Source organism: Pseudophryne corroboree, chromosome 2, assembly GCF_028390025.1.
Source record: "Pseudophryne corroboree isolate aPseCor3 chromosome 2, aPseCor3.hap2, whole genome shotgun sequence".
In the NCBI taxonomy this organism is placed as follows: Eukaryota; Metazoa; Chordata; class Amphibia; order Anura; family Myobatrachidae; genus Pseudophryne; species Pseudophryne corroboree.
The window spans coordinates 61,387,574-61,402,598 of record NC_086445.1 but is presented as its reverse complement, the minus strand read 5'-3'; the positions used below and the strand labels follow the sequence as shown (position 1 = coordinate 61,402,598).

The 15,025-nt window shown below is 49.4% G+C and overlaps 1 protein-coding gene across 13 annotated transcripts in view; it reads left to right on the top strand.

The window, feature by feature from the left end:
- Positions 1 to 2,200: 2,200 nt before the first annotated feature.
- The window catches only part of PICALM (phosphatidylinositol binding clathrin assembly protein), a 160,821-nt gene continuing 147,996 nt past the window's right edge, over positions 2,201 to 15,025 (top strand). For 3 of the 13 annotated variants that reach the window (XM_063951364.1, XM_063951356.1, XM_063951355.1), the window contains exon 1: positions 2,202 to 2,605. In XM_063951364.1, coding sequence (XP_063807434.1) covers positions 2,476 to 2,605 — 130 coding nt within the window. In that variant the 5' untranslated portion in view covers positions 2,202 to 2,475. Of the gene's footprint in view, positions 2,606 to 15,025 lie in introns of all 13 variants that reach the window. The other 10 variants (XM_063951358.1, XM_063951361.1, XM_063951360.1 and 7 more) reach the window with 5 other exon arrangements.

The window sequence follows — 15,025 nt, the reverse complement described above, 5'->3', positions numbered from 1 at the left end:
GGATATTGCAGATCACTGGGTGTATGGGCAGTGCTGACATTACTGGGGGTATAAGGATATTGCAGATCACTGGGTGTATGGGCAGTGCCGGCATTACTGGGGTATAAGGATATTGCAGATCACTGGGTGTATGGTCAGTGCCGGCATTACTGGGGGTGTAAGGATATTGCAGATCACTGGGTGTATGGGCAGTGCCGGCATTACTGGGGTATAAGGATAATGCAGATCACTGGGTGTATGGGCAGTGCCGGCATTACTGGGGGTATAAGGATATTGCAGATCACTGGGTGTATGGGCAGTGCCGACATTACTGGGGGTATAAGGATATTGCAGATCACTGGGTGTATGGGCAGTGCCGGCATTACTGAGGGTATAAGGATATTGCAGATCACTGGGTGCATAGGCAGTGCCGGCATTACTGAGAGAGAATATAGGCAAAGCCGGCCCTAACCAATATGATGCCCTAGGCAAGATTTTGGCTGGTGCCCCCTAGCACCACCGCTGGTTCCGCCTCTGACCTTGTACCCCCTATATATTAAATAGGAACAGTTCGCACATTTGGCGCACAGCCCAAAAAGGGGTGTGTTTTTGCTGGCAAGGGGCATGGCCACACAATAACCCCAATTTCAATTATGCCACACAGAACTGCAACTTTATTCACATATGATCATGCAATAGTGTCCATAATTCATAATACATCCCACAGTAGTATCACTTTATCTTATAAACGTTACTCCTCACAGTAGAACCCCTTATTCACATTACATCACACTGAATTGCTCCTTATTCACATTACACCGCACCCTATTGCTCTTTATTCACATTAGACAACACAGTAGTGCCCTTTCTATATGCAACGCCACATAGTAGAGCACCTTATACACATAATGCCACACATTAGTAATGCATTTACACACATTCCACACAGAAATGCCCCTTACACATATGAGACACATTATTGTCCTTATAAACATAATGCGCCTTACACATTATGACAACCTTTATTAATGCCCTTTTACACATAAGGGGGGTAATTCCAAGTTGATCGCAGCAGGAAATTTTTTAGCAGTTGGGCAAAACCATGTGCACTGCAGGGGAGGCAGATTTAACATGTGCAGAGAGAGTTAAATTTGGGTGTGGTGTGTTCAATCTGCAATCTGATTTGCAGTGTAAAAATAAAGCAGCCAGTATTTACCCTGCATAGAAATAAAATAACCCACCCAAATCTAACTCTCTCTGCACATGTTATATCTGCCTCCCCTGCAGTACACATGGTTTTGCCCAACTGCTAAAAAAAATTCCTGCTGCGATCAACTTGGAATTACCCCCAATGTCCCTTACACATATGTCGCACATTATTAAAGCCCTTATACACATATTGACACACATAGTGCCCCTTACACATATTCCGAACACTACTGCACAACAAACCCACTCACATGCACAAAGCACTTACACTGCCACTAACACTGTGACGTCTGCCTATGCTTGGATACAGATGTGTCCTCATGAATATTGCCTCAATGCTAACGTCGAGCACACCTTTTTTTATGAAAATGCATCTTATTTGCATTGCTATGTGGCTAGGATGAAAAAGCAGCTTCTGCTGATTAAAATGATATGCAGCATGTCTATATACTGTATGAGACTGTGGCTGTATCTGCATATGAAATGCTACACACAGAATATAGGCATGCCGCATATCATTTTAATCAGCAGAAGCTGCTGATGCCCCTAGGTATATCAAATGCCCTAGGCAATTGCCTAGTTTGCCTATGCCTATGGCCGGCTCTGAATATAGGTATATTACATACAGCACAGATCACCAGGTGTAAGGGCTGCCGCTATCATACTGCACGTGTGGGTGTATCCAATCGACTAGCCACGCCCACACAGCATGATTCCCACGTACAGCCCCGCCCAAATGACCGACGTCTCAGCTAGAGCCCCGCCCACGGTCTCAGCAAAGCCCCCCCCCCTCCCCGACGCCTCTGTAAAGCCCCGCCCACATACCAAACGTCCCGGGGAAAGCCACGCCCACACCACAGATCTCTCTGGAAACCCTGCCTGCATTATATGCAGGTCCATGGATAGCCCCGCCTACAACACGGAGTTCTCCGGAAAGTTTTGCCGACGTCACGTGTAAGTCCCGCCCTCAATACGGTATTTTCCGTGAAGCCCCGCCCTTGGCCCGGCAGTCCCCGTGAGACCCCGCCCCCGCTGGAGATGTCCGCCCCCCGGTCACGTGACGGGCGCCGGGCTCTCTGCCTCTCACGGATCTGAGGTGGAGCTGAGCCGCCATTTTCCCCCAGCAGCTCCCGTTCCCTGACACCCCGCGCCGCACGGCGGGCAGCTCGGGCTGACAGTGCGACTCTGTGCCCCGGGCCTCCATGCTCAGGTGTGCGGCAGGCGGCTAGGTGACACCGGCTCGCCCCCTCCTCCTTTCTCCGTGTCATACACCAGCCCGGAGTCGCCATGTCCGGCCAGAGCATCACGGACCGCATCACGGCGGCGCAGCACAGTGTCACCGGCTCCGCCGTCTCCAAGATCGTCTGCAAGGCCACCACCCACGAGATCATGGGCCCCAAGAAGAAGCACCTGGACTGTGAGTAGCCGCTCCCCCGGGGCCACATGCCGGGGTGACCCGTGCCCGGTGTCTGACCGGCTCAGTGTGTGATGGGGCCGTTCTGTGCGGTGCCCGGAGCTGCCAGTGTGGTGGCGGCACCCTTCTGTGCGGTACCTGGGGGTGCCAGGGTGAGCTCAGACCCCCTGTGTTGTGCCAGGTGGGTTCCATTGTGTTGTGGGACCTTTCTAATGGTCCAAGTGGTGCCAGTGAGTGGTGGGTTCCATCTGTGCGATGCCAGTGAGCGGTGGGTTCCATCTGTGCGATGCCAGTGAGTGGTGGGTTCCATCTGTGCGATGCCAGTGAGTGGTGGGTTCCTTCTGTGCGGTGCCAGTGTATGGTGGGTCCCATCTGTGTGATGCCAGTGTATGCTGGGTTCCTTCTGTGCGATGCCAGTGAGTGGTGGGTTCCATCTGTGCGATGCCAGTGTATGGTGGGTCCCATCTGTGCGATGCCAGTGAGTGGTGGGTTCCATCTGTGTGGTGCCAGTGTGTGGTCGGTCCAGTGTGTGGTCGGTCCTATCTATGAGGTGCCAGCCAGTGTGTGATGGGTCCCATCTGTGCATTACCAGTGAGTGGTGGGTTCTATCTGTGTGGTGCAAGTGTGTGGTGGGTTCTCTCTGTGCGGTACCAGTGTATGGTGGGTCCCATCTGTGCGATGCCAGTGAGTGGTGGGTTCCATCTGTGCGATGCCAGTGTATGGTGGGTCCCATCTGTGCGATGCCAGTGAGTGGTGGGTTCCATCTGTGCGATGCCAGTGAGTGGTGGGTTCCATCTGTGCGATGCCAGTGTATGGTGGGTCCCATCTGTGCGATACCAGTGAGTGGTGGGTTCCATCTGTGTGGTGCCAGTGTGTGGTCGGTCCTATCTATGAGGTGCCAGCCAGTGTGTGATGGGTCCCATCTGTGCATTACCAGTGAATGGTGGGTTCTATCTGTGTGGTGCAAGTGTGTGGGGGTTTCTCTCTGTGCGGTACCAGTGTGTGGTGGGTCCCATCTGTTCGGTACCTGGGGGTGCCAGGGTGAGCTGAGACCCCCTTGTGTTGTGCAAAGTGGGTTCCATTGCATTGTGGGACCTTCCTATTGCTCCAAGAGGTGCCAGTGTGTGGTGGGACCCTTCTGTGCGGTGCCAGTGGGTGGAGAGTACCTTCTGTGCAGTGCCATTGTGTTATTGCGGCACCCTTCTGTGCGGTACTTTGGGGTACCAGGGTGAGCTGAGGCCCTCTTGTGTTGTGCCAGATGGATTCCATTGCGTTGTGGGAGTTTTCTTATTGGTCTAAGTGGTGCCAGTGTGTGGTAGGTCCCTTCTATGTGGTGGCAGTGTGACCCTTCTGTGTGATGGCACCCTTCTGTGTGGTACCAGTGTGTGGTGGCACCCTAGGGTCATGCGTATGTGTAGTGGCACTCTTGTGTTGTGCCAATGTGGGGTGGTACCGGTGTGTAATGGCACCCTTCGGTCCTGTGCAATGCAACGGTGGTACCGGTGTGGTTCTCTTTTATGTGTTATGCCTGGTGGGTACCATCTTGTCGTGGACCCGTGGTTTGTGGTATTGACAGGAGGCCATTGTGACGAGGAGTCTTCTCTCTTCAGGTTCCCATGTGCTGATTTAGGAGTGTAGTGCAGTGTCTTGATACTGAAATGCCCTTTCTGTATTGCGTAACCCTTGGGGGGGGGGATGCATACCTGGTCATTCCATTGTTCGGTTGCTCTACTGGATGATGTGCCAGTATCTGGTTATAGTTCAGAGCACTGGCTTGCCACGTCCCACCACTGCCAGTTTATACCCACCTATGCAGTGACTGAACTCCCTAATGCCAGCTTAGACTTTTTATTAGGAGCTTTTGCTGTTGTATACAGAATATTATTATAGACAAACAGAAATATATTTTAGAAGTGACTTATAGGAGGGAAGAGCAGCTCCAACACTGCATGACTGCAGGCCAGTGACGCCGCTTCCGTCATGTGTCTTCTTAATATTTCATTAAGAAACCAAATACAGGGGGAGGGTTGCACAGAGCTGACGCATATTCATATAATCAATGAAAGGGGTACGGCAGCCCAGCTACAGGGGGAAGGAGACTTGTTTCTCGGTTTGACTTATTGAAGTTGAAAATTTCTATAGTAAGTTTTGGACCATTTACTCTAGTAAAGGAGCAGTGTCTGGGGTCTTTGTATATAGATTACAATGTAGAATACTGACTGCCATTGAGAATCAGGAGGTTTTCCACTTTTCAAAGTACTTTGTTTCCATCAGTGCGAAATGTCACAATTAATGTATTTAGGGGTCTATGTACTAAACCTTGGAGGGAAATAAAGCACCAGCCAATCAGCTCCTAACTATCATTTTCAAACCCAGCCTGTAACATGGCAGTTAGGAGCTGTTTGGCTGGTACTTTATCTCTCTCCCATGTTCGGAATTCAAATGTTATTCCAGGTGGCAGCCACTAGATGGCGTTTAACGGAGCTATTCAAATGTAGCCACCGGGGTGGCGGGCTGAAATGTGTGAGAAGTGATCCATTACCGATCTCGCCCATTAGTTTAGTCTCTTTACGCTGCTAAACCCGACGCTACTGGGCGCGATCAGCGCGATAGGGGACATCAATTGTTTATCGCCCCCTACGATATCCCATCACTTAAGATGGGAGATCGGGGGTGATTACATTTTAATCCCCCTCCCACCCCATGGCTTAGTACATCTCCCTTTATTACGGCGTATTACATTTTCTATAGTGGCCCTTAAGATTGTAAATTGTAGGCTGATAAAAATACATTCTCTTGTTATTTCCAGTGTCTACATACACGCCAGCAAACCTGCGTTCATTGGATTAAAGTGTCGACCTCTGTTTTTCCACAGATATAAAATGCTATGTAAAAGCTGTATTTCTTCTTGTGCTCACATGATACAATTTGAATACACTGTTTAATAGATGTGGTATGTTATGCAAACTCTGGTTACATGTCACTTTGTGTCCTCGGTGCACATTCATTTGTGTTCATCTGGCTTTTTTTGTGGAGAAATAAAGTGCAATACTTAGTGCAGAGTGTCCATATAGATGTTGTGCAATCATCTGTGGCTGGGCCCTGCTGCTTCCCTGGCCATGTATATGGCATTATGTGACCTCTTATTTTTCTCTAACGTCCTAGTGGATGCTGGGGACTTCGTAAGGACCATGGGGAATAGACGGGCTCCGCAGGAGACAGGGCACTCTGAAAGAATTAGGACTACTGGTGTGCACTGGCTCCTCCCTCTATGTTCCTCCTCCAGACCTCAGTTAGAATCTGTGCCCGGTCAGAGCTGGGTGCACTTTAGTGAGCTCTCCTGAGCTTGCTAATAAGAAAGTATTTTATTAGGATTTTTTTTTATTTTCAGAGAGATCTGCTGGCAACAGACTCTCTGCTACGTGGGACTGAGGGGAGAGAAGCAAACCTACTAACTGCGGATAGGTCGTGCTTCTTAGGCTACTGGACACCATTAGCTCCAGAGGGATCGAACACAGGAACTCACCCTTGGTCGTCCGATCCCGGAGCCGCGCCGCCGTCCCCCTCGCAGAGCCAGAAGACAGAAGCCGGCGAGAGAAGCAAGAAGACTTCAAAATCGTCGGCAGAAGACTCCTGTCTTCATATAAGGTAGCGCACAGCACTGCAGCTGTGCGCCATTGCTCCCACATTAAACCCGCACACTCCGGTCACTGCAGGGTGCAGGGGGGGCGCCCTGGGCAGCAATTGAGTACCTCCTGGCATAATAGAGCATATATACAGCTGGGCACTGTATATATGCATGAGCCCCCGCCATTATTTTACACAAAATCGCGGGACAGAAGCCCGCCGCTGAGGGGGCGGGGCTTCTTCCTCAGCACTCACCAGCGCCATTTTCTCTCCACAGCTCCGCTGAGAGGAAGCTCCCCAGGCTCTCCCCTGCAGAATCACGGTAGAAAGAGGGTAAAAAGAGAGGGGGGGGGCACATAAATTTAGCGCAAAATCAGTAATACAGCAGCTACTGGGTAAACACTAAGTTACTGTGTAATTCCTGGGTTATATAGCGCTGGGGTGTGTGCTGGCATACTCTCTCTCTGTCTCTCCAAAAGGCCTTGTGGGGGTTCTGTCCTCAAATAGAGCATCCCCTGTGTGTGTGGTGTGTCGGTACGATTGTGTCGACATGTTTGACGAGGAAGGCTATGTGGAAGCAGAGCAGGTGCAGATGAATGTGGGGTCGCCGCCGACACCTGATTGGATGGGTATGTGGAAGGTGTTAAATGATCATGTAAACTCCTTGCATAAAAGGTTGGATAAAGCTGAAGCCTTGGGACAGTCAGGGTCTCAACCCATGCCTGATCCTACAGCGCAGAGGCCGTCAGGGTCTCCGAAGCGCCCACTATCCCAGATTGTTGACACAGATATCGACACGGATTCTGACTCCAGTGGCGATGATGCAAAGTTGCAGCCTAAAATGGCTAAAGCCATCCGCTACATGATTATAGCAATGAAGGTTGTATTGCACATTTCAGAGGTAAACCCGGTCTCTGACAAGAGGGCTTATATGTTTGGGGAAAAAAGGCAAGAAGTGACTTTTCCCCCTACACATGAGTTAAATGAGTTATGTGAAAAAGCTTGGGATTCTCCTGATAGGAAAGTGCAGATTTCCAAACGGTTACTTATGGCGTATCCTTTCCCGCCAACGGACAGGTTACGCTGGGAATCCTCCCCTAGGGTAGACAAAGCTTTGACACGCTTATCTAAGAAGGTGGCCCTGCCGTCACAGGATACGGCCTCCCTAAAGGATCCTGCGGATAGGAAGCAGGAAGGTATCCTGAAGTCTGTTTATACACATTCAGGTACCCTACTGAGGCCGGCAATTGCGTCTGCCTGGATGTGTAGTGTTGTAGCAGCATTGGCAGATACTCTGTCTGAGGAACTTGATACCTTGGACAAGGATACCTTATTACTGACCCTGGGGCATATAAAAGACGCTGTCCTATATATGAGGGATGCCCAGAGAGACATTTGCCTACTGGGCTCTAGAATAAATGCAATGTCAATTTCTGCCAGAAGGGTCCTGTGGACTCGGCAATGGACAGGTGATGCCGACTCATAAAAGCACATGGAGGTTTTACCTTATAAGGGTGAGGAATTGTTTGGGGACGGTCTCTCGGACCTAGTTTCCACAGCTACGGCTGGGAAGTCAAATTTTTTGCCATATATTCCCTCACAACCTAAGAAAGCACCGTATTACCAAATGCAGTCCTTTCGATCACAAAGAAGCAAGAAAGTCCGAGGTGCGTCTTTTCTTGCCAGAGGCAGGGGTAGAGGAAAGAAGCTACACAATACAGCTAGTTCCCAGGAACAAAAGTCCTCCCCGGCTTCCACAAAATCCACTGCATGACGCTGGGGCTCCACAGGTGGAGCCAGGAGCGGTGGGGGCGCGTCTCCGAAATTTCAGCCACCAGTGGGTTCGCTCACAGGTGGATCCCTGAGCTATACAGATTGTGTCTCAGGGATAAAAGCTGGAATTCGAAGTGATGCCCCCTCACCGTTACCTCAAATCGGCCCTGCCAGCTTCCCCCATAGAAAGGGAAGTAGTGTTAGTGGCAATTCACAAATTATATCTCCAGCAGGTGGTGGTACAGGTTCCCCTCCCTCAACAGGGAAGGGGTTACTATTCCACAATGTTTGTGGTTCCGAAACCGGGCGGTTCGGTCAGACCTATATTGAATTTAAAATCCCTTAACATTTACCTGAAAAGGTTCATGTTCAAGATGGAATTGCTGAGAGCGGTCATCGCAAGCCTGGAAGAGGGGGATTTTATGGTGTCTCTGGACATCAAGGATGCTTACCTGCATGTCCCCATTTATCCACCTCATCAGGAGTACCTCAGATTTGTGGTACAGGACTGTCATTACCAATTCCAGACGTTGCCGTTTGGTCTGTCCACGGCACCAAGAATATTTACCAAGGTAATGGCGGAAATGATGATGCTCATGCGAAAGCAAGGAGTCACAATTATCCCATACTTGGACGATCTCCTCATAAAGGCGAGGTCCAGAGAGCAGTTGCTGATCAGCGTAGCACACTCTCGGGAGGTGTTACAACAGCACGGCTGGATTCTGAATATTCCAAAGTCGCAGCTGATTCCTACGACGAGACTGCCCTTCCTGGGCATGATTCTGGACACAGACCAGAAGAAGGTGTTTCTCCCGGAGGAGAAGGCCCAGGAGCTCGTGACTCTGGTCAGAGACCTCTTAAAACCAAAACAGGTGTCGGTGCATCAATGCATGCGAGTCCTGGGAAAGATGGTGGCGTCATACGAAGCCATTCCCTTCGGCAGGTTCCATGCGAGGAACTTTCAGTGGGATCTGTTGGACAAGTGGTCCGGATCGCATCTTCAGATGCATCGGCTGATCACCCTATCCCCCAGGGCCAGGGTGTCTCTTCTGTGGTGGCTGCAGAGTGCTCACCTTCTCGAGGGCCGCAGGTTCTGCATACAGGACTGGGTCCTGGTGACCACGGATGCAAGCCTCCGAGGATGGGGGGCAGTCACTCAGGGAAGAAACTTCCAAGGGTTGTGGTCAAGTCAGTAAACTTGTCTGCACATCAATATCCTGGAACTAAGGGCCATATACAACGCCCTGAGTCAAGCGGAGCCTCTGCTTCGCAACCAACCGGTGCTGATTCAATCAGACAACATCACCGCAGTGGCTCATGTAAACCGCCAGGGCGGCACAAGAAGCAGGGTGGCGATGGCAGAAGCCACCAGGATTCTTCGTTCGGTGGAGAATCACGTGCAAGCACTGTCAGCAGTGTTCATTCCGGGAGTGGACAACTGGGAAGCAGACTTCCTCAGCAGGCACGACCTCCACCCGGGAGAGTGGGGACTTCATCAAGAAGTCTTCACACAGATTACAAATCGATGGGAACTGCCACAGGTGGACATGATGGCATCCCGCCTCAACAAAAAGCTACAAAGGTATTGCGCCAGGTCAAGAGACCCTCAGGCGATAGCTGTGGACGCACTAGTAACACCGTGGGTGTTTCAGTCGGTCTATGTGTTTCCTCCTCTTCCTCTCATACCCAAGGTGCTGAGAATCGTAAGAAAAAGAGGAGTGAGAACAATACTCATAGTTCCGGATTGGCCAAGAAGGACTTGGTACCCGGAACTGCAAGAAATGCTCACAGAGGACCTATGGCCTCTGCCTCTCAGACAGGATCTGTTGCAACAGGGGCCCTGTCTGTTCCAAGACTTACCGCGGCTGCGTTTGACGGCATGGCGGTTGAACGCCGGATCCTAGCGGAAAAAGGCATTCCGGATGAAGTTATTCCTACGCTGATAAAGGCTAGGAAGGACGTGACAGCAAAACATTATCACCGTATATGGCGAAAATATGTTGCTTGGTGTGAGGCCAGGAAGGCCCCTACAGAGGAATTCCAGCTGGGCCGGTTCCTTCACTTCCTACAGTCGGGAGTGACTATGGGCTTAAAATTAGGGTCCATAAAGGTACAGATTTCGGCCCTATCCATTTTCTTTCAAAAGGAACTGGCTTCTCTTCCTGAGGTTCAGACGTTTGTAAAGGGAGTGCTGCATATTCAGCCCCCTTTTGTGCCACCAGTGGCACCTTGGGATCTTAACGTGGTGTTGAGTTTCCTGAAATCCCACTGGTTTGAGCCACTTAAGACCGTGGAGTTAAAGTATCTCACGTGGAAAGTGGTCATGCTATTGGCCTTAGCTTCGGCTAGGCGTGTGTCAGAATTGGCGGCTTTGTCATGTAAAAGCCCCTATCTGGTTTTCCATATGGACAGGGCAGAATTACGGACTCGTCCGCAGTTTCTGCCGAAGGTGGTGTCATCTTTTCATTTGAACCAACCTATTGTGGTGCCTGCGGCTACTCGTGACTTGGAGGATTCCAAGTTACTAGATGTAGTCAGGGCTTTGAAGATTTATGTAGCCAGAACGGCTGGAGTCAGGAAAACTGACTCGCTGTTTATCCTGTATGCATCCAACAAGCTGGGTGCTCCTGCTTCACAGCAAACTATTGCTCGCTGGATCTGTAACACGACTCAGCAGGGTCATTCTGCGGCTGGATTGCCGCATCCAAAATCTGTAAAAGCCCATTCCACGAGGAAGGTGGGCTCTTCTTGGGCGGCTGCCCGAGGGGTCTCGGCATTACAGCTTTGCCGAGCAGCTACTTGGTGGTGTTCAAACACGTTTGCAAAATTCTACAAGTTTGATACCCTGGCTGAGGAGGATCTTGTGTTTGCTCATTCGGTGCTGCAGAGTCATCCGCACTCTCCCGCCCATTTGGGAGCTTTGGTATAATCCCCATGGTCCTTACGGAGTCCCCAGCATCCACTAGGACGTTAGAGAAAATAAGATTTTACTTACCGGTAAATCTATTTCTCGTAGTCCGTAGTGGATGCTGGGCGCCCGTCCCAAGTGCGGACTTCTTCTGCAATACTTGTATATAGTTATTGCTTAACTAAGGGTTATGTTTGCGTCAGGTTGTCTGATGCTCTGTTGTTGTTCATACTGTTAACTGGGTAAGTTATCACAAGTTATACGGTGTGATTGGTGTGGCTGGTATGAGTCTTACCCTGGATTCCAAAATCCTTTCCTTGTACTGTCAGCTCTTCCGGGCACAGTTTCCTTAACTGAGGTCTGGAGGAGGGACATAGAGGGAGGAGCCAGTGCACACCAGTAGTCCTAATTCTTTCTTAGAGTGCCCTGTCTCCTGCGGAGCCCGTCTATTCCCCATGGTCCTTACGGAGTCCCCAGCATCCACTACGGACTACGAGAAATAGATTTACCGGTAAGTAAAATCTTATTATCTGTTGTGTAACAGATCATGGGTCAGGGGTAAATAATCACCTAGATTAATGTATGTAATCATCAAAGCGTTCACATGTTTTTTTTTTTTTTTTTAATTTAAGACTGAGGGGCAGATGTATTAAGCCTGGAGACAGCATAAGGAGGTGATAAATCAGTGATATGTGCAAGGTGATAAACGCACCAGCCAGTCAGCGCCTAACTGTTAATTTACATATTGGAGCTGATTGGCTGGTGCGTTTATTACCTTGCACTTATCACTGGTTTATCACTTCCTTATGCCGTCTCCAGGTTAATACATCTGCCCCTGATTTCCTAAATCGTGCTGGGAAAACACCATATTGACTAAAAATGTATTGCAGGCAAAATGCTTTTTTGGCACCTTCAATTGAATGTACCAATCCTAGCTGTAGGTTTTGACCATATGATTACCATATAAGACATTCCACCATGGAAGAACCAGCGCTGTTCTGTAGTACAGCCTATGCAGAGCCTGAATGGATGTTGAGGTTTTCTGCATGGTGTCTGTAGGGCCGACCAGTCGTAGCTTAATCTGTGTGACGTGGATTCTAGTGTGTGGCCTCCGTGTATTGTGCTGGTGGCCTAATGCAGGGCTGCAGTATGCAATGTCATCATCTTTACGTAAGTTTGTTGGAATTACAGGGGACCCCAAAAAAAGATTCAGTCCACAAAAGTTTCCTTGGTGTTAACAATCTTCCTTTACTTTAAGGGGGCGATTCTATTCGGTACAACGTGCCGGTCCAGGACAGGACGTCGTGCCCATTCACATGGCATGTTCTGCCTGGCATATGAGGATTGACCGAAAACTTGCAACAATTGTGGGTGTACCGTTACTGTCCTGTGTTGCAGTCGAGTATTGTTGCGCTGTTTTTACCCACAAAAGCAGTAATTTAATTCCCCCATAAATGGGATGTTTCCCTTTTTAAGTGATCATGTATAGCCCTAGGATCCTTTTTATTTTGTTTTGTTTTGTTTCATGTATCCTATAAGCCCTGTATCTCATAGAAGAGAGTAAAGGGCCCTACACATTGGCCGATCCGCCCGACGGGCGACCCGGCGGCGGAGGGGCAGTGATGGGGGGAGTGAAGTTTCTTCACTCCCCCGCTCACCCGGCTGCATTGAAGTGCAGGCAAATATGGACGAGATCGTCCATATTGGCCTGCATGTACAGCCGATGGGGGATCAGCGATGAACGAGCGCTGGGCCACGCATCGTTCATCGCTGGAGCCTCCACACTGAAAGATATGAACGGTATCTCGTTCATATCTTTGACTGATGTCGGCCAGTGTGTAGGGCCTATAAGTCTAGGTACGCACTATTCAATTATCGGACCAATAATTGGATAGAGAATATGCAGGAGCATTTGAGTATTTTTAACCAATAACCAAGCTGGCAACGGAACACACACTCACCGGCGATACCATAAATTGTGGGTATGAGCTTCTTGTACTTTATTCGATTCCACTGAGCAAGACATTGCACAGGGCATACAGGTGTGCACTGATCCGATAACGGTCAGATCGCAGCGTTTAATGAAACAGTGGCACCTGTCTGTTCGCGTATACCAATCTCATCCTGACTGATGCCAGATTACTGTGAAAGTCTATTCTGTGTATATCCCTGACCTAAATAAACTACCAAGGGATTGACACAACCATTTTAAAATCCACCAGTGACCTTGCATGAGCCACCAGGAAACGTTTGCATCCATTGTCATAAATAGTTCTGATTTCCAAAACTTGGGTACCAGGGGTCTTTTTATTTCGTTACATCATCTTCTTGTCCCTCCGCAGAATATTTACCTTGTCCAAGACACTTTACCAGGGGACCCTCATATGCATTCGCTATGTTTTAACGGTAGATGGGATGGCAGCTATCAGTATACAGACCCCGGAATCCTGGCTGCGAGGTAGCGCGTCCCCTCGCGGGCACGAAGTGCTTGCCGAGTTTTGGGGCACACCAACCGAGTGGGCATACTCTGCGGATGTTGGGATTCCGTCCGACAGTATTTCACTGGCTGTCGGGATTCCAGCGTCGGTCTCCTGAACGCATCCCCCCTCAGATACCTATGTCAAAAGTTGTCTGTCTGTGGTGTCCTTTAACCTCTTGCCTGTTGCTGGCATTTACAGTTTCTATAAGGCACTTGCCGCCTCCATAGTTGATTGAACTTAGACTTGTATGGTGGCTCTCCAGAATTGGTTGTTTACGGGTTTAGCACAGGGATAGGGAGGCTGTATGCTAATGGAGGAGAGCCTATGGCAGAGGTGATCTCTGTCTAAATGATCTTTTAGGAATCAGCCGGGTTTTGAAATAACCTCTCTGCTGCAACCACAGGCAGCGCAGACAGCCAACGTCAGGGCAGGGACAGACTAATCCCAGTAGACAGGTAGCCGCTGCACCTTAAATGAGTCACATCTACTCTACTTAATGGCCACTCATCTTCCCTAACTTCTATAATTCCTGCTGGCTCCTTTCTACATGAGTGGAGACTGGTGAACTGATTTTATTGCATAAAAAATGTATAACTTTCTGAATGGAGTTAGTACATTACATTTTTCCTAAAATGATTAAACCCATAATTTCATCAGTTTTTCCCACGTGTCAGCAGACTTGGATGTCGCCAGTGTCTTACAGATTTTTTTTTTTATTAATAAAGTTATTTTGTCATCTGTGTCACTATCCTGAGTTGGTAATAGGAAGCCACTGCTGTCTATGGTAGATTGGCGATGCCTGGCTTCTTAATCCTAGAGGAAAACACATATTTGGGACGAAGAAAGCGCTTTGGTTCTTATTCTTAATGGCTCCCCCCAGGGGAGACTTGTAGCAGCACAGTCAGGGGAGGCAGGGCCGTAGAGCTGCAGCAGCACAGCCGGGGGGAGGCAGGGCCGTAGAGCTGCAGCAGCACAGCCGGGGGGAGGCAGGGACGTAGAGCTGCAGCAGCACAGCCGGGGGAGGCAGGGCCTCACCTATCATACTCTAGAATTTTGAGTATAAAACTGGTTTTATTTACATTGTCCACCCTCTTAGGATGCATCACAACACCCTCTCGGTACACCTCCATGATTTATTTATTTTTCCTTTTGAAATAACCCCGTTCCTTAATACCCTCACCCTAAAGGGAAGACTGGATGGGCCATATGGTTGTTATCGGACATCAAATTCTATGGGGGGGGATTCAAGTTTAATGGGCGCCCACCACTAGAACAGGTTAGTTGTGCTGCTGTATGGGCGCGCATGCTACCGGTGTCAATATTTCTTCTTGCTGCGCCCGCTCCCCCTGAGCAGAAATGTGAGAAGTGTCACGCCCATGTGGGACTATTGCGTCACAGGCAGCACTTTAGTCTGGTTTAGCCGCTTTGCGTGACTAAACCCAGCACTTCTGGGCGCAATCGGTGCAATAAAACAATGGGCATCTTAAAAAAATGCATACCACGCCGTCTAAAGTAACAGGGAAAATGCAATTAGGGCGCACACTAAACAAATGAATCGCCTCCTATGTTTCTATGTAAATAAACTAGAGAGCACCTGATAATGATTTGCTGCTGTGCTGATTGTCCCCAGGGCTG